This window comes from Alnus glutinosa, chromosome 10 (genome assembly GCF_958979055.1).
Source record: "Alnus glutinosa chromosome 10, dhAlnGlut1.1, whole genome shotgun sequence".
Taxonomy (NCBI): Eukaryota; Viridiplantae; Streptophyta; class Magnoliopsida; order Fagales; family Betulaceae; genus Alnus; species Alnus glutinosa.
In genome coordinates this window covers 4,150,640-4,177,312 of record NC_084895.1, presented here as the reverse complement: position 1 = coordinate 4,177,312, position 26,673 = coordinate 4,150,640, and the positions used below count along the sequence as shown (strand labels likewise).

Genomic DNA, 26,673 nt, shown 5'->3' with positions numbered 1-26,673 from the left:
TTAAAAACAAACTAAGTAATCAGGAAAAAAAAATAAATTAAAAGCAACCTTAAATTTCAAATTCATGCAGCCAACAATAATAAAGTGCAGAAATTATGTGTAGCATCTTGGGTCATTTTGCTATTAACAACTAATTGATCCTAATTAAAGTCTTACACAATATCCAAACCAATAATGCACTCATCTTTTGCACGAGTTTGTTAAAATATTAATTAAAGAATTAAATTTATAGAGTTCATTCGACAAAACTATATAGATGTTTTTTGTTTGTTGGTTGTTGTTATTATTGTTGTGATGTGACATAATGATAAAAGTAGTTTTGAGTGCTTTGTATTTTGAGTTATTTGTTAATGCTATTACTTTTTTGCTAAACAAGCCCATAACTTGTTTTATCAAACTTAACCTTTTGGGATGATTGGTTATAATTCAATATGCTATCAAATCAAGAGCTCATTAGTTCAAACCTTGCAATTCATCTCCCATTTCAACTTTAAACTTATGGGATGTTAGATGTAGGGAAATACAGTGTCCAAATATTAGGAACAACCTATTCTCAAGTAGTGCAACAAAGTTACATTAGCCCAAGGACTCACAACCAAAAGTAGAAGAAAGAACAAAACTAAATGGGAAATGTATTTCTTATTTATGAAATAATACAGCAATAGAAAAAACTTGGGTTGGACCACATTTGCACAAGATAGAAGAAGATTTTGGTGAGATATGATGGAATAAGAGGCTTGGAAGCATGCCTAGGGTATCTATAAGGGTTAGGTAAGGGTTTTAGAGTATTCTCACACTTAAATAAGAAGATAAGCATGACTTTTCATATGATCAAGGAAGAACAACGAATTTGTATATGAAATGATAATAATAATCCTTGGGAAGGTGTAAGGTTGTATTGAAAAATAAAGTTGGTTGAATAAGGGTAGTGATGGTTAGATGGCCAAGATAGAAGGTGGTAAGGTGGAAAAGCTAAGAGAATAAGTGAATGATATGTGTCATCCATCATGTGCAAATGAGTCCCCCTACATTTAAAACTATATAAGTTCCTTATTACATCACTCAAAACAAGAAGAAAATTAAAAACTGTGAATTCTAAAAAAAACACTTTAAAATTTAACAAGAGAATATATTTATTATATTGAAAGAAATATATTTAAATGATATTGCACGTTACTTACTCTTTATAGAATTAATTGTAATCAGGTTTGATAGCACTTATCTATCTCAATTCTCCTATAAATAAGAGTCTTCTATATTTTAAAATGATCAAAGAATAAAAGCAAAATATATCTCTTTGGACTTTATTATTTAAACGTAGGTCATAAACCGAACTACATATAATCTTTGTTGCTTATTTTCTTTTATTCTAATCCACATTATGTTTTCTTTTGTGGGATAAATGATAATGTAAAATGATTGTACTGAGAACAAGAAACATCCAGCATATATAACACCATTAGAGTCAGAACATGTCAAAGCATTAGTGTGTGTATATATTATATATAGATATGTCATATATAATTTATAAAATTACAGATATTTAATGCTTATGTTAACACACGAAAATGATTGTTACTGTTAGAACTAGTTTTCATCTTTTACAGATCGAGGAGCCATGGCGGTAGAGATAAGCTCCAACTCCAAGTGCCACAATCATCAGAACTGCTGCACCAACATTTACCAGTGTCTGCCTCTCTTCCTCATTCAGCCTCCTGCTTGTTAGATCCTTCACTTTCTCATTAGTAGACTCCATTACAGTCTTTATTCCCTTTCCTTTATCAGCAATAAAGTCCTCTGAAGATCTCTCTTTCTTCTCCATTTCAGCCATTGCGGACTCCGCGATATTCTGTACACTTTCCTTTCCCTTAACCATATTCCTTTCCATAAACTTCTCAGCCTTCCCAATTTCCTTCATCAACGCATCCTTCTTTTCGATGGACTTTTGATCAATATTGTTCATTTGCTTTTGTGTGTCTTTTGTTGAAGCAGCTTTTGGAGGAGTTGCATCTTCACCCATTTGGGATTTAGGCTCGGTGGTGGCTTTCTGAAGGCTCAGAGACTGACCAGTCTTCAAAACCCTTTGACTTTCTTCTATGGCGGTTGAACGAATGTTTTCCACAACTTTCTGCATCTGTTAAAACATTGATTAAATGATTAAATTTATTAATATTTTTTTTTTTGTTTTTTGCTTTTTTTTTGAATTTTTTTTTTATCGGTTTAACCTTTTGGAATAAATGTGATTTAGAGCATGTTTGGAATTGTGTTGGAAAATAGAACTTTAATTTTATAGTAAAAAAGAGCTTTTGAGAAAAAAGCTTTACTTTCAAGCTTTTCTAAAAAGTGTGTTTTGACATTTTTATAGAGCAAAAAAGTCAAAGAAGTAATTTTGAGGTTTTTACCAAACAGACCAATTTTTGCTTTGCACAACTTTTTATATACTAAGAGTACTTTTTAAGATTCTTAACGTAATTCCAAACAAACCCTTAATATGGCATTAAAGCAGAACTCATGAGTTTCAAGTCCTGTTTCTAGAGTTTATTGATTAAATATTTCACGCGTAAAGCTTAAGCTTTAAGGATGTGTGATTATTTAACAACACCTTTGGCTCGGTGACTTCTTTTCCAGGGCTTTGGGTTGTTTTAGCGAAAATAGCCTTATGATGCATCCCTTCTAGAGCTTGTTAAATCATTGATTAAATAATTAAATTTTAGAATAAGTGGTGATTTGAAATTGTATCAGAGTACGGATGATGATTTAACAGAACCTTTTGAAGCGTTGGCTCCGCAACAGACTTCGAAGGGCTCGGAGCTTTCTGGGCTGTTGTTTTAGCTGAAGTAGGGTTAGGAGGAGGAGGAATCTCCATCTGAACCTCTTGAGGCTTTGGATTGCTTGTAACTTTTTGGATTGTTTTAGGTTCTTCAGCTGGATGAACTTGTGCAATGATCTTCTTGGGCATTGTGATTGTGAGAATTCCCTGCTGAAATAAGCCTTGAATTTTATCAACGTCACAATTTTCTGGAACCGGAAAAGCTTGCTCGAAACGGCTCCATCTATTGTCGTTTAGAGGTTGCTCTCCATTAACCATTAAGATACGAGAGGATTGCGCATATGTGATTTTTATTCTCTCCTTCACAAAGCCTGAAAAGGCAAAAGGGTTATTTATAATACATTTAGAGTGCGTTTTGGAACTATTATTTTGTAGATCAAAAGTTCGATTTTAAACAAATCGCCTAAAATGTATTGTTTGAGAGCACGTTTTTTTAAAATTTTAATTTGAAAATGTAGAAAAATTTGCATTTTCAAATCGTAGGCAAGTTGACGCGTTTTTAAAAATGCGCTATTTTAAATGCTTAACTAATGTTTAACTGTGTTTTTAATTATCTAAGTTTTCATATCATTTAAAAGTTTTATTTTTAAATTGCACGTTTTGAAATAAAAAAGTCAAATAAACTCTAAATAAGTTAAGCATCTATATTGATTCAAATTACCAAATAAGTACTTAAGTCAAGTAACATCTAAAAATTGATAAGGATAAATGAAACCTTTTAAATGATTAGAGTGTGTTTGGCATTATGATTTCGCAAATCAAAAGTGTGATTTTAAACAAAATCGTAGAAAATGTATTGTTTGGAAGTGGTTTTAAAAAACCTATGATTTGAAAACGTAGAAAAATCTGTATTTTCAAATTGCAGGCTATGGGGTGCATTTTTAAAACGCACGATTTTAAACGCTAAAATACAATTTTAGGAAATAGTTAATTGCATTTTTTAAAATCTCCAATACCATCCTTAATTGGACAACATTTTTTTTTTTTTTCAAACTGGGTAGAAGGAATTTTTTCCAGGCTCCAACTCAATTAAGCTATTAAATTGACACGTGACAAAATGCATGCGAGAATCACATGCATTTGGAATACATGCATGCATGTCAGTTTAATAGATTTAATCGAAAGAAGTTGAAGAAAAAAAACACCTAAATTGACAAATGAAATAGATGAGTTAAAAGGTATATATAATATTAAACACACCAGGAAGATGAACAAGTATAACAGTAGCGGCTGCTTCTTCCTTCCTCTCTGACCTTGGCTGGAAATCCTCATGTAAGAGACTGGTAGATTGTCGTGGAAGGGTAGCCGTAACTCCTCCAGATCGCTGCCTCATTGCCATTTCTTTTGCTTAATTTTATGTTTCAACTTGTTTGTTTTCCATTATTTGCAGACCAAGTATGATGCTTTTATACATATATGTTACCCTTTTGAGATCAAATGTTGGCGGCTTTGAGTTTCCTTATCAATGAAACTATTCCTTTTTGGTTGAATTGGTTTTGTTGTGATTTTATGGGCATTTCAGACTATATATTCTTCTTCCTCTGTCGGTTGCTTTGAGGTTGTGATGTTTTATGGTGGGATTCAATTGTCTCCAAATCATGGATGGTATAACTTCTTCTACAAATAAAGGCAAGAATTCCTTGTTTACCCAGCAAAATAGTTCTTTGTTTGGTCTCTACACTTTTTCAAGGCGTGCGTCACTGGGTTTTATTCATGTACACCCAAACGAAAAAGCAAAAAATAAATTTGCTTAATTTCATTCTATAGTAATCCCTTATTGTTAATTATTAGAGAAAAATTCACCGCCCTTGATCTTTTATTACTTTTACAATCATACTTTCAAACTTTAAAAAGTCTCAATTTAGAATTTCATGAGTGTATCCATTTTTCAATTTTTTTCAATTCCACCTATCTGTTTGGATTTTCCATTAAATCCTGTCAAAATTTCAAAAATATCCCTGTGATTTTTTTGGAAACAATATTTTTTTTCAAATATTCAAGCACTAGTAAGCAGCTAATAGCTTGTCTTAGGATCACCCTCCTGCCAACTCTTCATAAAAGTTCAAAACACGACCAGCTTTTCATGAGTTGTTATTAGGTTCCTAATTCAACAAGAACTAGGCTTAACATGCATGGTGCGAGCGATTGCTCTTCCTCTTGCTATTGGGATTTCATTCCTGGTTCTTCCAGCCTAGCTTGGTGTGTGCAGAAGAATATGTTGTTGGAGATGAAGGAGGCTGGAATTCTGACGTCGATTACTATGCATGGTCTGATGGCAAGAAATTTTATGTTGGAGACATTGTAATCATGGACTTTAAACACATAATTCTTCAAAACTTGATTTTCTGCACGTACCCTTAACCAGCAACTACTGGATCTTTACAAGAGATGACCATCATCAACATGGTGCATATCTCTGTGTCACCAAGTAATGGACCACTATTTTTTTTTTTTTTTTTTTAAATTTTAAATTTACTATGCATATCACGCGCCAAAGCAGAATTAATATTAGGCGGGATTTTGATTTTGACAAAAAAATTTCTGGCATACGTCTAAATGTCAGGAATTTAAAATTATATGACATTAAATTATAATATTCTGGCACATATTTAATCGCCATAAATTTTTTTACAATTTTCTTGACCAATAAAATTATGTGTCAAGAAAGTTTAATATTCCTGGCACATTGTGAAATGCTAGGATTTTTTTTTTCTTGACATTTATTGGCAATGTGCCACAATAAAAAATATTAACCTGACATTTATATAAATGTCAAGATTAAAACATCAAGAAAGACCTGTTTTTTTTTTTTTTTTTTTTTTTTTGTTTTGTTGTTGTAGTGAAAAAATTAATTTTTTTTTTAATACAATTACAACTCAAAATTATACTTCTAGAGCTCAATTCAATTTTGTGTTCCCCGTTTTAGGATTAGAATTTCCAACAGTTTGCTCTCACAATTGCTAGCAATTTGCCAGCATATTTTGAGAGAATATAGAACTTACTTGTCCAAATAAATTTTAAGTTGCCCGGCTACTTACTCGGACATGTGAGTATAGGCAACAAATTGCTGAAGATCTTTGTTTCTCGTTTCAACAATTTGTTGAAAGAGGTCTCACTTTATTGTAATGAGATATTTTCGCATAAAACTAAGCATTTGATAATTAGTTTTTTTTTTTTGTTTGTTTAATTTTAATTAAAGATACTTGCATTTTATAATTAGTTAGGTTAAGGTTTTACTGGCTAAAGTGCATGAAAGCATTCCATTGTATATTTGCCTTGGTTGTTGTTGTCCCATCAGTGACCTCAACCCTCCCTAGGGTACTCTTCCCCTTCTTCCTCCTGTGTTGTTTCTTTCCGTTCTTTTCTTGTGTTTTTTCCCCTATGTTGTTTGTGTTTTTCTCTTTCCCTGTACCATTTTGCTCAGGAAAAAGAAAAAGTTAGCTTAAGGTTATCAAGGAATTTGAACTTGGGTGATTGAATGAAGAGATAAATCATACATTCACACACATTTATCACACATAAGCAATCGGTGACGTACGTGACATGCAGTAAGTGGTTTCTTATCCCAGTCACTTCAGAAAAAAAAGCACTTAAAAACGTCATGTCTGCCGGTGTGACATGAGTGTAAAGAGTAGCGTTTCTTGAGTGAATATTGTTTGTAATAATGAATCCAAGTAATGGAAAATAAATCTAGGCTCAATTTGTTTGGGCGTAAAATATTTTTTGAAATATGTATATATTATTTTTCGGTGTTTCGTGTAACTGAAAATGATGGTCAAACGAAATTATTTTTAGTTTGATCGAAAAAGCCTCTTTAATTTTTGGAAAATAATTTAGGGTTCTTAAAACTGTATAATAAGTGTTGAATATTGCATATTCAAGTCTCTTAACTCACATATATTAGGCCCTTAGTTTCATTGTAATATAATGTTTTGTGTTGTTTTTGGTGTTTTAGGCATTCTTAGGTGTCTAAGGAAAAATACAAACAAATCTATCACTTTTTAAGCTTTAAAGCAAAATCTTGAAAAATCTGCTACGACATGCTGAGCTTGAGCTCAGGGTGTCAAGCACACACAATCAGGCCACCCACGACAAGGTGAGCTCGAGCGCACGACAAGCTAGGCTCGAGCGCATGATGTGGTCTTTTATTTACCAAAATATATCAATAATAAAATTACCACTCGCAATAGTACGAATCCTTATAGGATATGGTTATATTGAGAGTGTCGAACCTCATGGACTGCAGGGGTATTACTATCAAGTTTTTCGAGATTAAATATAACTTAATTAAAAAGATATTTGATTTTTGTTTTCTAAAAATAAATGCATAAAAGTAAAAGACATAAATGTAAATAGAATAAGGATGAGATAAAGAATAGAGGATTGATTTCACTACTCACCACATAACAATGGTCAATCATAAATTAACAAGGAAAATTCATACTATGCATGATATACGGCTCGTCTCACTCGAGTAGTCAAGAAATTACTTCTAAAGAATAAGTATAATCCATCTTCGGTTGGCACAGACCGTCCACCTAACCACTAAGATGCGGTACGACCCGTCTTTCTTAGGTATGAATTAGCTACGTCTTTAATATGATACACACAATCAATGGAATAGTATAACCCATCTTCGGTTGGTACGAACTGTCTACCTAAATTACACTAAACTAGGGTGTAGTACAATCCGTCTTTCCTAGGCATGGCCTATCTAATCCTCTTGATTATATGTTAATTAAAACCATTGTATAACAATCATTCACATAATCACAGAAAATATGAAGGATTGAGTTCAATCAATATAAAAGACTTTCTAAGAGAAGATAAGAAATTAATAATGATTGAATATAAATATTAAAATCAATTCTCACAGTTATACAACCATCATGCATAGAGAAAATCCCAAACTACAATACAATCAAACCATCGTTACTTGGAAAGGGTTACATCAACACCCTATTAGGAATTCAGCTACTCATCATGGTGCTGGGATGGCCTTCTACCAGTATAACACGTCATCTAGATGGTTGCAAGGGAACCGAATTTACTACCTTGAAATCTTCACAGAGTCTTCTTGAAGAACATAACAGAAGTGTAGACACTGGATAAAACAACTTTCATGTATAAAAGCATCATTACATAGAAGTAATTTTGTCCAATTACACACCAACAAACTCCCCCTTTGGCAATTCTAGGACAAAAATACTTGACTGGTTTAGAAATATAATTCCGGTCCAAATCAAAAATTACTCCCCCTTTTTGTCACAAAAGGACAAAGGGTAAAACAGAGCAATGAGAAAAACCACATAAAAGTTACCCCCCTAAATGTCCCAGAAGGACAAGGGTAAACAGAGTAATAAAATCCAACAACAGTTCTAAAAATCAAAGAACTTGTTAAATGAGAAAACAACTTGGTGATAAGGTAGAGAAAAACAACAAGGTTAGTTCCTTCACAAGTAGCTCAGCACAAGCATGTACCTAATTCTGAGAAATCAACCAAACTGCAAGTCAGAATTACACTGACATAGAGTCGATATACAAGCATTGGATAGGCAAAAATTTCCCTGCAAACATAATAATTAAACTAGCTTGCTTAACTCATGAAATGCGTGTGTGTGTGAAGGCTTTCTCAAAAAGGTTTTGAAATTCACTAACATGACTTAAAGCAATCAGATTTTCTAGACAAGAGAGAAAATCAATGAAGGATCAGTCAAAAGTCAAACCTCATGATTTACTAGGGCCTAGCAACCTTCATTTGATACACTCTTCCTAAGATTCAACACCTAATTGTTTTACTTGTACCATGAAGGATAAGGTAAAAATTTTACTTGCACCATGAAGGATAAGATATAAAGCTAATTCAGCACAAAAGTAGTGAATATAAGCATATACCACAGAATTCAAAAGAATAACTGCTTGGTTCTTGGTGTTGCAACCGAGAGAGAATGCTAAAATTTTTAGGCTCTAGGTTCAATTAGCATTTTGGTCAATTTGACCATCTTATCAAAAACATCCCTTTTATTAAAAAACTCCGGAAGCAAGAAGTCAAAGAGGAAAAGATGTACCTTAGGGGAGCCTTGGATAGTGCACGAAATCATCACATGAGAAAAGCAACTATCAATCATAAAAGGTGAGCAGGAAAACTTTGCATATGTCAGACTTATATTCTCAACCATATGTAAGTATAATTTATCAAAGCAAAATGAACTAATGAACAAGAATAAGAGACATGCGATAGAAAGAACCACCCTGCTACAAAACTTCACTAAATTCTTTTTAAGAAACACAAAGAAGTCTAATCCTAACATGGAAAAGCATGTTTAGGACATGTCACACACACCAATGGCTTTTCGAAGGGACTCAAACCTGCTACCATCCAGAGGTTTGGTAAGAATGTCAGCCAATTGGTTATCAGTGGGAATGAAAGAGAGAGAAACTACCTCGGATTCCACAAGATCACGCAGGAAGTGATGTTTGATGTCAATGTGCTTGGTCCGAGAGTGCTGAACAAGATTCTTGGAAATATTTATAGCACTAGTATTATCACAGTTGATAATCATGGTATCTTGAGTGAATCCATAGTCACATAGCATCTTCTTCATCCACAACAATTGGGTACAACATCTTCCCGCAGTAATATACTCAGCCTCAGTAGTGGAGAGAGAAATTGAGGCTTGCTTTCTACTCATCCAAGCAACAAGATTGTTTGCCATATAGAAGCATCCTCCCAAGGTGCTTTTCCTATCATCAGCATTTCCAGCCCAGTTTGCATCAGAGTATCTTGCAACAACAAGATTTGTTTCCCTGGAATATCATATGCCATAGAGAAGAGTATCATTTACATACCTGATGATACGCTTGACTGCAGTGAGGTGAGATTCTTTAGGATTTGCCTGATAATGAGCACAAACTCCCATACTGAAGGCAATATCTGGTCGGTTGGCTGTGAGATATAGGAGACTCCCTAACATACTCCTGTATAGAGTTGGATCAACTGGTTTCCCTACAAGGTCACTGCTTATCTTGACACTGGTGCTCATGGGAGTACGGGCATGACTCTTCCCATCTAGACCGAAACGTTTAACCAGATCCTTAGCATACTTGGATTGAGAGATGAAAATGCCTTCAAAAGTTTGTATGACTTGAAGACCAAAAAAGTAGTTCAACTCGCCAATCATGCTCATCTCAAAATCCTGCGTCATCTCTGATGTGCAAATTTTAATACTCGCAAGCGCACGAATCGTTTGCAATATAGTGTATGTGCAAGTGCGAGATCGTATCCACAGGGAATTGCGTTGCAAAAATTAATTTCTATTTAAACTAATTCTATTTTAACCTAGTTCCGAATTTGGTGAATAATCGAAAAATAAAATAAAATAAAGGGAAAAGAAAAGAGAAATGTACTAAGGTTTTAGAATCCACACCCACCAAATCACAGCAACACATTCTCATGTTCGTTAATACACATCCGAAGTTCTCACCGTAAAAATCTTATGAATGTTCTACTATGCTTCAAAAATTAATTAAATCATTCAATGAATCCGTTCTTTTGCACAAATCACAAAAGATATCCGGTTTTTAACCAAATCATCAAATGTATCCGTAGAACGAAACACAATGAATATCCAATATTTTGATAAACGAAAAATCCAAGCAATCAATTAAATGAGACTATTCTCAAATCATCACTTGTATCCGGAAATCACAAGAGATACCCAAGTATTCATCTCAACAATTGAAAAGAAGTAGAATATTGGAAATATTAAATCTAATTAAATCGGATGGTATACACTCACACAAAAATATAATTGCTCTTCAAAGGTGAGGTTTCATCCTCAACCTTAGTTGAGAAATTAGCTACTCATGGATAAAAATAACTACAACTTAAAACATTAAATTAAAAGCATAAAAATTAAACACTTACAAATAAAAAATGAAAGAACAACTAGAATAGAGACTTGGTGCGTGAGGGCTGTGCCCCATTCCACACACCCTTCCTTCTCTCCCTTTCTCTCTACTTATAGAAAATCCAATCAAAGCAGGAAAAGACAAACTCCAAATTCGCACAGATTTGCGCACTTTTATTGCGGGACAATTTTGGCATAGTAAAAGTCCGAAATAGAAAAAAACCTATTTCAGACTTATTTGTTGAATTTTTCATGAGCTTTCCAACGCCACCAAAATCAACGCAATCCGATTTTCGAGTCAAAAGTTATGATGAAAGTAACATGCATAACTCAAGGATTTTTCCACTTTGTTGAAATATTGGTTTTGGACTTTTCCACTTTGTTGAATTTTCTTCAATCTTTGTTGTCAATAAGTGTAGAGTTGCTGCCCATTATGGAGATATGTGCTGTCCAGCTTTGTTCTTCACGTGCAGCTTGGGGAGACAAGGAATAGAACAAAATAAAATAAAATAAGAGAGATGGACAAACTTCCGGATTTTCGGGATGATCCAACGACTAAAATTAAAACAGCCATATCTTTTTCCACGCATCTCCAAACTGGCTGAAACTTGTTGCGTTGGAAATATAACATCTTGAACTTCAATTTAGACCTAAGAAACTCTCAAAACGGATATCGTTTGGTCCTGTTATGATAAGTCTAAATCTAGTAGTCTGCTGCATCCGAATTTCCTTGTATTTTGCTTGAATTATATCATCTCTCTTATTGTCCTACAAAATATAAAAACACTAAAACTAACCAAAGCATTAGAAAATAACAAAGCTAAAGGTTTAACTAATGTAAATTAAGGGGTCCAAATATACACTTTTTGGCACTCATCAATCTCCTCAGAAAATTCATGGGCTAGGGAATCTAGAGTAGCTCCAAATATAATGTCATCAACATAGATTTGAGCAATGAGCTTGTGTGTACCTTGATTTCTGATGAACAAGGTCCGATCAGCCTTGTAAACCCCTTGGCCAATAGATATGTAGTGAGACGCTCATACCAAGCACGAGGAGCCTGCTTAAGCCCATATAGGGCTTTCTTCAGCTTGTAGACATGATGGGGATGATGAGGATCTTGAAATCCTTTTGGCTATTCTACATAAACTTCTTTTTGTAGAATGCCGTTCAGAAAGGCACTCTTTACATCCATCTGATAAAGCTTGAATCCAAGATGGCAAGCGATGGAGAGAAGAATTCTGATGGATTCTAACCTGGCAATCGGAGCAAAGGTTTCATCAAAGTCTATTCCCTCAATCTGAGTATATCCCTGGGCAACAAGACGTGCTTTATTCTTGACCACTGCATCATGCTCATCTGGCTTGTTCTTGAAAATCCACTTGGTGCCAATGATATTATGATCCTCAGGCCGGGGAACCAGAGTCAAACATCATTTCTGGTAAACTGATGAAGCTTAGCATGCATGGCAGACACCCAGCTTTCATCTTGCAGGGCTTCATAAACTTTCTTGGGATCTGTTTGTGCAAGATAGTAGCTGTAGGAAACTTGATTAGCTACTTCACTTGACGGCTGGATGACTCCGTTTCTTAGCCAACGCCCTTCTTCAACAGATCCAAGAAGCTACTGGGGGGATGATTGAGCTTCACCCATGACCGCTTAGAAGGATTTGCAGGATTATCCTCATCTTTAGAAGCATTGGCAGTAGTATCAGAAGTTGCAGGAATGGGAAGAGATTCAGCTGGAGACATACCTGGAGAAGTTTTGATCACGTCAGCTGAAATGACAGGCAGTTCCGCAGAATTGAGCTGATTTTCCTCCACCTTGCTTGATGCCTCAACTTCTTCATCATCAATTATAAAATTGATAGATTCCATTACAGTTTCTATCCTTTTATTGTAAACCCTGTAAGCACGACTGTTTGTGGAATACCCCAAGAATATACCTTCATCACTTTTGGGATCAAATTTCCTAAGATTGTCCCTATCACGAAGAATCTAGCATTTACTTCCAAAAGTTCTAAAGTACTTAACTGTGGGCTTTTTACCTCGCCAAATCTCATAGGGAGTTTTGTTTGTTTCAGGCCTCAGCTAGACTCTGTTAATAATATGATATGCAGTATTGACAGCTTCTCCCCAAAAATGTTGAGAAAGATTTTTTGAGTGGATAATTACACGAGCCATCTCTTGAATCACCCTGTTCTTTCTTTCTACAACTCTATTTTGTTGAGGAGTGATAGGAGAAGAAAATTCTTGCTTGATTCCATACGAAAGGCAGAATTCTTCAAACTTGGCATTCTCGAATTCCCTTCCATGATCATTGCGGATCCTTATAATCTGGCAGTTTTGCTCAATTTGAATTTTCCTGAATAAATGTTGAGCTGCATCAAAAACATTAGATTTTTCCCGAAGAAGAATAGCCCATGTATATCGAGAGAAATCATCCACTACTACCAATATGTACTTCCTCCCACCTAGACTAGCAGTTCTAGTGGGACCCATGAGATCCATATGCAGCAATTCTAAATTTCTGGAAGTTAGAATACCTAAGGTTTTCTTATGAGTTGCTCGTGCCTGCTTCCCTAGCTGGCAAGGACCACAGATTCCTTTCCCAGTCTTCTCCATTTTAGACAGATCTTTGACAATGTCTTTGCTAGCAATCTTCAACATATCTGTGAAATTCAAATGCCCCAACCTTTGATGCCATAGTTCATTGTCATCTATGGCTACCTTATTGCAGATAATTTGAGGATTTAAAGTGAGACCCGAAAGGCCATAGCAGTTGTCAGCAGTCCTTTCTCTGCCCATAAGCCACTTGCCATTGCTGTCAAAGATATTACATTCCTTTTTGGAGAATTGCACCACCAAATCATTGTCACAAAATCGGCTGATGCTGAGAAGATTTACCTTGAGCCATTCCACATACAAAGCTTCCTGAGATGCTCCAAGTCCCAGAATGTCAATGATCCCTTTTCCAATAACCTTGGATTGGCTTCCATCTCCATAGGTGACCCTTCCTCCTTTGCCCATCTGAACTTCTTTCAGTAGAGTCTTGTCACCTGTCATGTGTTTAAAGCAGCTACTATCCAAATACCACAAACAAGTATCAAGAATTTTTAGGGCAGTATGAGCAACTAAACACAGATTATCATCCTTTTTAACCCAGACTTGTTTGGAAGTCTTCTTCTTATTATTAGCCAAGATATATCTTCTTTCATTAGGAGTGAGTCTTTCTAACTTTTCACTAATAAGCTTAACTTGATCACTTAAGTTCTTGACTTGGTTCTCATAACCTGGTTCATCTTCCCTAGGTACATGTAATCTATCCCAAGGTCTTTGAGAACGGATCTGGAAGCAATTAGGGCGGATATGACCACTAATGCCACAGTGATGACACGTAGGGATAGAATTACAGTTTTTATCACTAGCCCTTTTATCAATACAAGTAACCTGAGTACGATTATGAGACATGCTAGGTAACATAGTTCTGTGAACAGACATAGCATGAGAAACAGAAGCAATCTTATCAATACTCAAATCAGAGTCAAAAGAGTTGTCCAAAGGTAATTCAGAATTCATTAGATCATCTTCTACATACTTAATTTTTTCAATAATCACATCCTTTTCAATTTCAAAATCTTTAAGTCTTTGTAAGTGATCAATGATAGTATTTTTGAAATTCTCAAATTGTTTAAACAATTCGACACACAACCTTTAGAGTTCATCTTTCTCCATCAAATCAAAATTGACATACATGATATAAGCAATAGAAGTCACACAAAATAACACTCAAGAACTTAATCTTCTCAGAGTGTACCAAGCACTGATACCAATTGAAAATTAAAGATGACTTCTAATATTAACAAGTGTGTACAATAGTGTGCAACAAAATATCAAAATGCATAAAATAAAGAGACAGATATTTTGTTGACGAAGTGGAAACTCAACTAAGAGAAAAATCACTTCGGGGCAGCCAAACCCAGGATATCCACTATTTAGAAGACAAGACTAGTTACAAAGCAGTAGCACTCACATAACCTTATGCAATGGTCGTACCTTGAACTCTGACGTGTAACCCAACACGAACGTCTCCCAACCAAGTCACCTATTTGAAGGGGTCTTCAATGAAATCCTTTACCTTAGGGCCAACCCCTAAGATAGACTTCAGTTCAGCACAACAACAGCACTTGACAATGGCTTGAGAGAGAATAACTCAGCACAACAACTCTAAAATATAACTCTCTAAGCACTACGGAATTCAATACCGAATTCTTACAAATCTCAAGCTTGAGGGCCTCTATTTATAGGCTGCAAGTTCAAATGAGCATCTGACTTGAAATACCTAGGCGCCATCCGGACGGTAGTCATAAAATGTCCAGATAGACAACTGTGCAATCGGCTTTCTAAATTTTGCAGAAATTCTTTCCTGAATAGAGTCGCGTTCGGACGGTCGCACTTCAGCTCATGCAATTTCCATATCAAGGCTTGGCGTGTCCGGACCATAACATCTTACATCCGGACAGTGAATTTGATGCATGCAATTTCCATATCTGAAGCATGAGCGTCCGGACCATGAAGAATAACGTTCGGACGTCTTGATTTTGAATGCACGACTAGCCATATGGATGAGCGCGTCCGAATGGAAATCCACATCGTCTAGACGGTTGTAGCTGTCTTCCCATATCTGTGTTTTGGAAAGAAATCTCATAGCTGATCGAACACTAGATGGCGTCCGGACGTGCTACTGAAACGTCCGGACGGATGCAAGCTGGAACAGTTCAAAGCTTCTCGACACAGAGGAAGGTCCGGATGGAAATTTCTCGTCGTCCGGATGGATGATGCTTGGACAGTTGAGCGTCCGGACGGTTGAAAGAGAACCAAATTTACTGCCTTGAAATCTTCACAGAGTCTTCTTGAAGAACATAACAGAAGTGTAGACTCTGGATAAAACAGCTTCCCTGTATAAAGGCATCATTACATAGAAGTAATTTTGTCCAACAGAATGTAGCCAATTACACACCAACACACTATTCAGAAGACAAAGCTAGTTACAAAGCAGTAGCACTCACATACCCTTATGCAGTGGTCGTACCTTGAACTTTGACATGTAACCCAACATGAACGCCCCCCAACCAAGTCACCTACTTGAAGGGTCTTCAATGGAATCCTTTACCTTAGAGCTAACCCCTAAGATAGACTTCAGTTCAGCACAGCAACAGCACTTGGCAACGGCTTGAGAGTGAGTAGATCAGCATAATAACTATTACAGTATTCTCTCTAAGCTCTACGGAATTCAATACCGAATTCTTACAATTCTCAAGCCTAGAGGCCTCTATTTATAGGCTACAGGAGTTCAAATACGCGTCTGACTCCAAATACCTAGGTGCCATCTGGACGGTAGACATAAGGCGTCCGGACAAAAAACTATGTGATTGGCTTTTCAAATTCCCTGCAATCCTTTCCTGAATTGAGCCGTGTCCGAACAGTGTTGCCCTAGCATCCGGATAGTTACACTTTAGCTGCATGTAATTTTCATATTAAGTCTTAGAGCGTCCGGACCATTAAGGATGTCGTCTGGACGGTTGATATGATGCACGCAATTTCATATATGAAGCTTGAGCATCCGGACCATGAAGACTGTCGTCTGGACGTCTGAACTTTGAATGCACAACTTGCCTTATGAAGGATAGCGTCTGGACAGGAAAACACATCGTCCGGACGGTTACAGCTGTCTTCCCATATCTGTGTTTTGGAAAGAAATCCCATAGCTGGTCAAATACTAAACGGCGTCTGGACGTGTTACTAAGACGTCCGGACGGATGCAAGCTGGAACAGTTCGAAGCTTCTCGACACAGTGGAAGGTCTAGACGGAAAGTTCTCGTCGTCCAGACGGATGATGCTTGGATAGTTGAGCGTCATGAAGAAATATCATGTCGTTTGGACGGTTGCAAGGGAACCGAACTAACTGCTTTGAATTTTACACAGAGTTTACTTAAAGCTCAAAACTGAAGTGTAGACTCTGAATAAAACAACATCCCTGTATAGTAAGCATCATTACATATAAGTGATTTTGTCCAACAAAATGTAGCCAATCACAAACTAACACACCCCGTGAGGGGGAGTGGACTCACCTAGTGGTGAGATCACAGCATGCCTAGGATTCTAGTTCCTAATCCTAGAGCATGTTAGGTTTGCATTGGATTGATTATCTTTAGCATATCTTGTTTATGCTTTGCATTATTTTTTTTTTAATTTTTTTTTTTTTTTGGAACCATATTTGTTTTATCCCCATAGTTTCTCTTGTTGTATTGAGAAAGTTTCTGTAGGTATTTCACGGGGATGACAGAAAAAGCACGTCGGGCTTTTTTTTTCTTTCATGATAACTTCACATCTCTCTTTGAGGATAGGTTTGCTCTTACCTCACATGCTAGGACTAGATGTTATTTCTTTTCTCCATAGCATGTTTTTGTTTTTTTGTGTCTTATTTTTTTTCATAAGACATTGTGCTTTACAAGTCTTTTAGCTATCTCATGTATTTTTATCTAATATCTCAGTTCATTGTGCTTTGATATAATATGATATAATATGATTAAGATCCTAAGTCTGATATTTGTTGAATTTCGTTGCTGCATCTAAATGCTAGATAATTGCTTTTGTCATGCAATGAAAAATTGTGCACTATCCAAAGCTTCCCTAAGGTACATTTTTTTTTTTACTCCCTGATTTTTAGCTTCTGAAAATTCTGATGAAAGAGATTTTTTTTGCTAAGATGGTCAAATTGACCAACTCGCTAGTTGAACATAGAACCCATAAATTCTGACATTCTTTCTAGGTTGCAGTACCAAGTGATAAAAAAACATTTATGTTTTAGTAAATATGGATAACTAAAATGATCCACTGCTTATTGTGCTGTAAATTTGTTCTTAAAACTTGTCCCTATATAAACAGTCAATGACCAAATCATTGCGGAAATAGAGGGTCACTAGGCCCTAGTAAATAAGGTTTGACTTTTGACTGATCTAACATTGATTTTCTCTCTTGTTTAGAAAATTCAGTTGCTTTAAATCATATCAGCAAACATCATACTTTATTGAGAAAGCTTTCATACACACACACACACACACACACACACACACACACATTGCATGAGTTGAGTATGCTATTTAAAATTTCTGTCTACAGGGAAATTTATGCTCATTAAATACTTGTCTCTCAAATATATGTTTGCATATTTTTGACTTGCTATCTGACTGATTTCTTAGGTATAGATACATGCGTGTGCTGCTTTTCTTATGAAAGGACTAACCTTGTTGTCTTCCTCTCCCTTTTCAGCAAGATGTTCTTTTGGGCTTTTTACAATATTCTTTTTCCTATGTTTGGACTTTGGAACTGTATAACTGTGGTTTTTCTATACTTTGTTTACCATTTGTCCTTTTGAAACAAAAAGGGGGAGTATTTTTATTTTTGGACCGGGATTGTATTTTTAAAACCGATCATGTGATTTTTGTCCCAAAATGGCCAAAGAGGGAGTTTGTTAGTTTAATGGCTTCATTCTGTTGACAAAATCACTATCTTGTAATGTTGCTGCCTTAACAAGGATGTCGTATGTTTTCAGAGTCTTCAAAGTTTTAGAGTTTATTTCTCTAAAATGGAAAGAGCCTTAATATGACAAGTTTGAGTGTCACAAGCATCAAGAAGGCAATTTCAGACTTCCAGAAAGATTCTGCGAAGTTTCCAACTCAGCAAAAGTCAGATCCCTTGTTCCCGTCTGGACGGTCCAGTGAAGCTTCCGGACGCCCTCCTGTGTCTAGAAGATTCTGACAGCTTAGCGTGCATCCATTCGGATGATAGGGCAACACCATTCGGACGCTCTTCAGTGTTCGAGAAGAATCTAAAGTCCTTTACAGACATGGATTGGGAAGACAGCTTGCAACCGTCCGGACGCGGCCTTAATAAGGAAACACGTGAAGCGCGTTATGGAAGGCGGTTGCACAGTTCACCGTCAGGACGCTTTATGCCTCCGTCCAGACGCCGCCTAGAGAAATCTGAATCAGACTCGATTCAGGTCTTCTAAAGCCTATAAATAGAGGCCTCTAGGCGTGTATTATTTACAGAAGTTGGTGGTGAATTCCTTTGTACTTATAGAGAGTGTTTAGGCAGATATTGTGAGATTAGCTAGCTCTCTAAGGGTCTTTGTGTGATTTGATCAGTTTTGAGGTCTATCTTAGGGAGGAGCCCTAAGTTAAAGGATTCCATTGAAGACCTCTTCAGGTAGGAGACCTGGTTAGAAAGCGTTCACGTTGGGTTACGTATTAGAGTAAGGTACGATCGCTGCATCAGGGGTATGTAAGTGTTACTGTTTTGTTACTAGCTTTGTCTTCTGAATAGTGGATATCCTGGGTTTGGCTGCCCCGGAGTGATTTTTCTCTTAATTGAGTTTCTACTTCGTCAACAAAATATTTGTTTCTTTTAAATTTCGCATTTAATATTTTGTTGCACATTTGATCACACACACATTATAAATTAGGAGGCCATCACAATAGCAACATGAGTGGCTAAAATCCTTTGTAGGATATTGATGTAGCCCTATCCAAGCACAATGATTTGATTGTATTTTAATTTAGAGAATTTCAGTTTATTCATGTTGGTTGTATTATTATGAGAATTGTTACAATTTGATATTGCTCTTCATATTTTAAATGCAATTGTTCTTCAATTCATAATCAATATTGGTAAAATTCTTTTATTGTCTTAGAAAGCTTTTTACCTTTATTGAATTCAAATCATTCTGACAAGTGGAATTATGAGCCCACCACCTTAGCATAAATAATTACACTAAGACCTCAGATGTATACTATTCACTGAATTTTCACAAAGAACCAACTTTTCATTTTTAGTCATGCGTACACTATAACAGCCACCAATTTTATAAACCTTTGTTTGAAAACCCCCATAGCTGATATAGGAAACACCAACTAATAGAAAACATTTAAACATACTAGGCAGCTAAAATTATACGTAGAAGTTTCGTTATAGAAAACAATGGCATTTAAATCATGCAACCATCCGATAGAAATATACATAAGTTCTTTTCCATTGAGACTCTTATGCATACTAATACGTCTAGTAAAACCATTCATAATATAAAACATCACGCTCATAAAAACAATGCTATACATGCTCAAGCAAGGTTTATTTGTTTTACATCGACCGGATAGTGAACTACCCGTCGATTAAAGTTTTACATCGACCGTATAGCACCCGGTACTATCCGCCGATTAGAGTTTTACATCGACCAAGTAGCACCCAATACTACTTGCCGATTAAAGGCTTGTCGTTTCCCGTGGGTTGTAAACCCCACTTCGATGCACGTTTAGCATTCATATGCTTATGCCTTATGCCTTAAAACAATATACATTTCATTTCATGAATCATGCCTTTTAACACATGCTTTCTTTATAAAAACATAAACGATTCAACATGTCATTTCTTAAACAATTTGCATAACTTAACCCACTCTAAAATCATATTCATGTTCCATTGCAATCACAGTTTTCAAAACTCCCAACCACAACATACATTGTCTCTATTCATTTAAACTCCACATATCATATCAATACTTCAAAGCATCATCATAATTTCAATATACTCTAAAGTACTCAAATCATCCAAACAGTTCATAATCAATATACAGTTGGTTCAAGTTTGTAAAACAATATATATTTTGCAATTCATCATATATGAAAATAATACTTCTCAATGAGTAGCATACTCACCTTGGTTGTGCGGATATTAAGCACTAGGTCTCCTAGACACCACCTTGCAATGTATCACTGTGGAATAACACATTGTACTAGTTAGCACTTTAAATAATTAACACCCTAATTAGCACTTGAATCGCTCAAGGCTAAACCGTTGGAAAACCCATCATATTTTTAAGGGTTTAAAACGTTTACCTATAAATCCTAGACACTAACTAAAACTCAAACAATACTAACCCGAAGTATTTACTAAGGATTAGATATTAAAATCACTATTTAATTAATTACTAACTCGCAATTAATTTACAAACCCGTAAATTATTTTCACTAACACTTATAATAATATTAGCCCTAAAATTATATTCACTAATCTCTAGATTATTTTTCACTAACATTTTCTCAATATTATTAATCCTAAAATTATTTTCATTAATCTTTTACAATAATTATTAACTTATTAACATAATTCATTAACACATTCAAAATAACATTAACCCATAAGAAAGTCTTAGGGTTAACCTCACAAATACTATTTAAACTAAATACCCATAATTATTTATTTTTACTAACATTATAACATAACCCATAAATACTTATTTTTACAAAACCCATAGCTAATTTGGGATTAATCATCATTGTACACAATTAATCCACAAATTAACAATCTAGGTTTTAAACACTTAAAAACTCTAAATTAATTTAACCTATCAAATTAGAGTTTCCAAACTTAAACCATAATTTATTTACTAACCCATAACATAATATTGCTATTTAAACACTAATAACACTAACCCATAAGGTTTACTTAGGATTAGACACAAGAAATCGCAATTAAAATATATAACCTAAAAGTTAGGGTTTAAGGAAACTCACCAAAATTCACCAAACCAAAACCCATGGTTTGGGTAGTCTCAAGCAAGTTCCAAGTAACCTATTACCTAAAGAAAACACTAGATTAAACTCACATTTCAATATTTTAACTCAAAATTACGAAATCATGAATTTAGTATTTTACCTCAAACGATCGGTGAAAACGTAGATCAGGTCCCGTAGATCATGTTTTCGAAATCAGATTTGAGTTTGGACGGTTGGACCTTTGTAGATCAAGGTTTTTATATGAAAAACCTTGAGAAAAATGACAAAATGGGAGAGACTACCGAATAGGCGTGAAACACAAAACAAAAGGCCACTATGCCTTATTAATTTAGGCGCACAATGCCTTTTGCTGTGATGGGCCACATGGCCCTTCATTATATATATGTAATTACCTTTTCCCCCCATGAACTACCAAAAAATGCGCGATGCCCCCATGAACTACCAACTCGACCAAAATAGAGCATTCAACTACTAAAGACAACCCTTTTCCCCCATTCCGTCAGTCAAAGGGGTTAAAACAAACGGTCAACGGGTCACGTGACCGTCACACGCCATTTTACCCTCATTTTCTTCCTCTTTTCCCCCCATGAACTACCACCATCTTCCTCTTTCCCCCCTATGAACTACCACTATCTTCCAACAGGCCCCCATGTAAAACGGTACATGACCCGTTGACTGTTTCTTTTAACCCCTCTAACTAACGGAAGGGGGGAAAATGGTTGTCTTTGGTAGTTGAATGCTCTATTTTGGTCGAGTTGGTAGGTCATGGGGGCATCACGCATTTTTTGGTAGTTCATGGGGGGAAAAGGTAATTACCCCATATTTTTTTCTTTTTGAGTGAAGGACCAAAACCTTCATTCATTTTTCTTTAATTGAGGCGCACAGCGCCTCAATTCCTTCTTTCCTTATTTTTTATTTTATTTTATTTTCTTTTACTTTTTATTTCATTTTATTTCATTTTATTTTCTATTTTCTATTTTCTTTTCTTTTTCTTATTTTCTTTTTCTTTCTATTTTCTTTGGACTTAAAAAATATCACTTGAATTTTCTTTTCATGGCTACCATTTACAAGTCCATAGGTTAAAAATAAAACACTTTGTTTTATTTTACCACAGCATATATACTTATTTTTATTTAATCCTAATAAATCCATTTTATAAACTTTGGTATTTAAAAATATTCTCTTGCATTTTAAATATACTTAATTAAGTTTAATAAATTATTTACTCAAATTTATACTTTAATTAATAAATAATGTCCCGGACATTACATCCCTCCCTCATAAAAATTTCGTCCTCGAAATTTGATCATTAAATTGCTTTACGCACATATGAGCATGCATTCTATTTCAAAAACACTCATGCAAATATGTGTTTTACTTGAGATATTTTGCAGGAGCGGTATGACATAACAATCATATCCGAATTTATTCGCTAAAATGGGGAATCGCTCCCACATTTAACAATCAAATACTCATGTGGCTTCCTCAACATTGTGATTTCACCAGAGTTCTAAGTAACGGGACGGTTTTAGTGTTTTCTTACTAATCATCACTCGCTTTGCACCTCTTCATAAGTCAATTTCCATTGAATACAAAGAAGCGCATCACAAGTAAAGGATCGCAAACACGTTTGTACGAAGAAATACAGGAAATGTCATGAATGCCTGCAAAAACTAGGAGACATTATGATCGATTATATGACGAACTCACGTTTAACACTAGGAACAACTCAATATTTCCAGAATTGAGGACACCCATATTGCCCAAAGCGTTACATGTTTCGCATTGGCAACACCTTGCATTTCACACGATCACCAATTTGAAACAAAAATTTGCGGCAATGTTAATATGGATAGCTCTTATCATCACTACACTATGAACATCCACTTTGAACGAGTGCAATCTCCCTTAGAATCATGCACCACTTTAAAGCTCGTTGATCATCTCACACCAACTTCATGCCAAATGAAATGGCGTTCATCTTCGCGTCCATACGACGTTACGTGCGATACAACGTCAATAGTTGTAAACTACCATAACTAGTAGTCACAACCAATGGCGAATATTATATTCGACTTTATAAATTCCCACACGCACAACTTAGGCGTACCCTTAAGTGTCTAAATAGCCCTCTCGGATTTACTGTCCGCCCGTAGAAGGTACGTTGAACTAACACTCCTATTACACTTTGAATCAATCTTGCCATCAACGTTACCTCATGTCTCCATCTCTTAACATTGGAGTGCATCAAGACTTGGGTGATAAGTGTGAATTCCACACACTACACCATCAAGGCATTGCCCACAAAATAGTAGGGCATAGACAAGGATTACCAACTCCGAACCATGAGGAGAACGGCGCTACTCATGATCCACGGTTGACAAGTAGCATAAACTATATCCTTGTTATTACACAAGGGTGCATCCCCACCCAATTGCGATGTATCTGTGCAAGCCACATACCCAACAATTTTCCATGGGTAGTTCAAGCACATGTGCAATTGTGTGTTCTTGTTCTAGCGTGTTGACTACGAATCCATTTTTGTTCAATCTAAGAACCAAGGCTATTTCTTCAAACCGAAACTCACATCACGTAAGCTTGGTGAAGAATTTATTTTACTAAGCACTTCCAACACTGATATCAAGTGTTTTCCATGCTCGACATGACTAGTCGAATAAACTAATGTATCAACGGTACACTCAGCTACTCAGATAACTATGTACCCATGAAACGCTTGATTCATCAAGTCCATAACTACCAACGGTGTATTTTTCAATCCAAATGGCATCACCAAAAACTCGTAATGGTCATACCATATATGGATCACTGACTTTGGCACATTTCCTTTTTGCATCGTGTGTGTATGGAATCTCGAAAGAAAGTCAATCTCCGAGAATACAAAAGCTCCCAAGAGTTGACTGAACAAGTTGTCAGTTCTCAATAAGGAATACTCCCAATTGATTGTCACTCGGTTTAGTACACGATAATTTATGCATCCTCGCATAGACTTGCGACTAAAGTGGAAACATCTGCACTATCCTAATGTTCGCAACTTGGACTCGACATGAGCTTGGCTTAGGCATAAGCCAAACACACAAGTGCATACTCTCGAACATTCATCATTGTCGAACGTCGGAGGGAGATAGCGGAGTAACTCGCAAACGAGACCCGCAAAGTTCAGACTCTCTATACAATGGGGTAGGAATACAACCACCCATTCGTGATTATCTACGTTCACTTCTACTTCTTGATCGTCAATCCATTCCAAATTAACACCAAAGCCCTAACGAGTTAACATCGTAGTTCAACATGATAAGCTTTATTGTTTAGCATGTTGAACGCCGAAATCCTATATGCATGACATTAAGACTCAACACATTACATGTTGAAGCTAAATATGTCAACATTTGAACTCTACATGCATAACACTGCTACCTTCGTTGGCAAAGTCTTTTCTCTTGTACCAATGGAACAATTGTCCACACGTTTCTTGCAAGTGTATGCGTCACCAACAAGAGTGGTCACGCAAGTGTTCTAATCTAAAGGTTCGATACTCAATTTGCATAACTTACAAATGCAAATGAGACAATGGTAGACAACTTAACATATCAAACTAATGAGTTAGACACTGTAGCTCATCATGTCAAACACAAGATCTAACAATGTCATTACCAATACATTGCTAAGGAGACGGCTTACATGTTCCCTGTGGCCATATGTGTCACCAATAGAAATGGTCACATACGTGTTTGATTTTAAAGGTTCAGTACTCATTATGTAACTGTGCATAATGAGACATACGAATGGATAACACTCTAATAAGCCAAATGCACACAATGCTACAACATAAAGGTATAATACCTATGGCAGCATCGACAACATTTGCGATGGTTGATGGACTTCAACTTTACTTGGTGTAAGTAGGCACACCATACATGAGCAAATTGTCTCTGCTAATAGTTGCCCGCTAAAGGTACTTGACTTTGGCGGCAACAAGTTGGCGACCTCTCGTGGAATGGCCTCCTCGACCATATTTACAATGCACTCTAGATCTTCAACAACATATATCCGAGCGTAGCTCCCACACTCTACACTAGGCAACGCTAGAGCTGCTTTGAGTCAAAGCTGCTAATGAAGGACATAGCTTTACGAGGCGACCAAGTCTACCACATCGAAAGCGAACCCGTGATTCTACATGACACATACACCAAAGTGTGGCTTCCACAATTGGTGCACCGTGTGACACCGAAGTGGCTCGCAAAGGCATTCTCTTCTCCAAGGAACTTAGAGCCACAACCAATAGGTTGCTTCTTTGGCGGTGAGGAAGCATGAGCTCCCAATGACATTGACCATTTTCTACTCAAATGATTCGTGGTCGAAGGTTTGGCAATGAGGGATGCTTAAAACCACTACTAACGAACAATTTCCTCGACAGAGGGGGGGGGGGGGGGGGGGGGAGGAGGTAGAGGCGCCTAAAATCACTTCCACCTCAATCACTCACTGAGGAATCCTCTTCCTCATTGCGTATCGATATTGCTTGTCTAGACGGCATGACTTATCTGTACAATAAAATGCCACATAGACAATGCTGCATAAAGAAGATTACATGCATCACAATACCCATGCAATGCACCTAAGAAGCTTATTCTAAACCGTTCCCCGTCTAAGCGATATACTCTACAAAATCACATTGAAGTTAATCTACAATGTGAAAGTGAGAGGTAAACTAACTATACGTAAATTAAATAATATGCATCACAAAATTCATGAAATCCATATGGAGTATTATATTTTAATTTCCTATCTTTGTTGAAGCTTTTAAAATTTCCTATGGCTCTTTTGTTATTATTAGACTCTGACACAACCCTAAGTTTCCGCTTTTCGCTTTTCTAACAAACCCTAGGACTAACTGCTCTGATACCATTAGCTGTGTCGACCCCTTTTTTTTTTTTTTTTGAAAACATGTAAACGGATCTTCACAGTGGCACGGCTATATGTTGCTCAGCCAACATATGACACATGCCCCATAACATGCACCTGATAATCAGAGTTACATCTAACAGCGGAATATAATAATCAATGTGCAGCGGAACACATATCATAAGCGGAAATATATCTAATACATAACAGTTAATTACAATAAGAGCCATTTACAAGTCTATCTATTTAAGACTTATAAAATATATTACACTGACTATATACTAAAATACAGGCTCAACAAATACCTATGCCACGAGCCACAAATAAAATACCCAAATACGGACTACCCATGAGGTCCGTGACTTATGACTGTTGCG

General features: G+C 36.1%; 1 protein-coding gene across 2 annotated transcripts; it reads right to left on the bottom strand.

The window, feature by feature from the left end:
- Positions 1–529: 529 nt before the first annotated feature.
- LOC133880517 (inactive protein RESTRICTED TEV MOVEMENT 2-like) lies at positions 530–4,194 on the bottom strand. 2 transcript variants are annotated; one of them, XM_062319468.1, is made up of 4 exons: positions 4,031–4,194; positions 2,768–3,141; positions 1,606–2,134; positions 530–547 (listed from the first exon to the last, which is right to left on the bottom strand). In XM_062319468.1, exons 1-4 carry the CDS (start codon positions 4,167–4,169, stop codon positions 537–539), a joined length of 1,053 nt encoding a protein of 350 aa, XP_062175452.1. In that variant the 5' UTR covers positions 4,170–4,194; the 3' UTR covers positions 530–536. The 2 variants fall into 2 exon arrangements, with proteins under 2 accessions (XP_062175452.1, XP_062175451.1); XM_062319467.1 differs by lacking the exon at positions 530–547 and having other exon boundaries at positions 1,474–2,134.
- Positions 4,195–26,673: the final 22,479 nt, after the last annotated feature.

Coding starts and splice junctions, on each gene's coding strand:
- LOC133880517 (XM_062319468.1), bottom strand. CDS start 4,169: ATGGCAATGAGGCAGCGATCTGGAGGAGTTACGGCTACCCTTCCACGA. Junction 3,142..4,030: donor TATACTTGTTCATCTTCCTG/GTGTGTTTAATA, acceptor TTGCCTTTTCAG/GCTTTGTGAAGGAGAGAATA. Junction 2,135..2,767: donor CGGAGCCAACGCTTCAAAAG/GTTCTGTTAAAT, acceptor ATGTTTTAACAG/ATGCAGAAAGTTGTGGAAAA.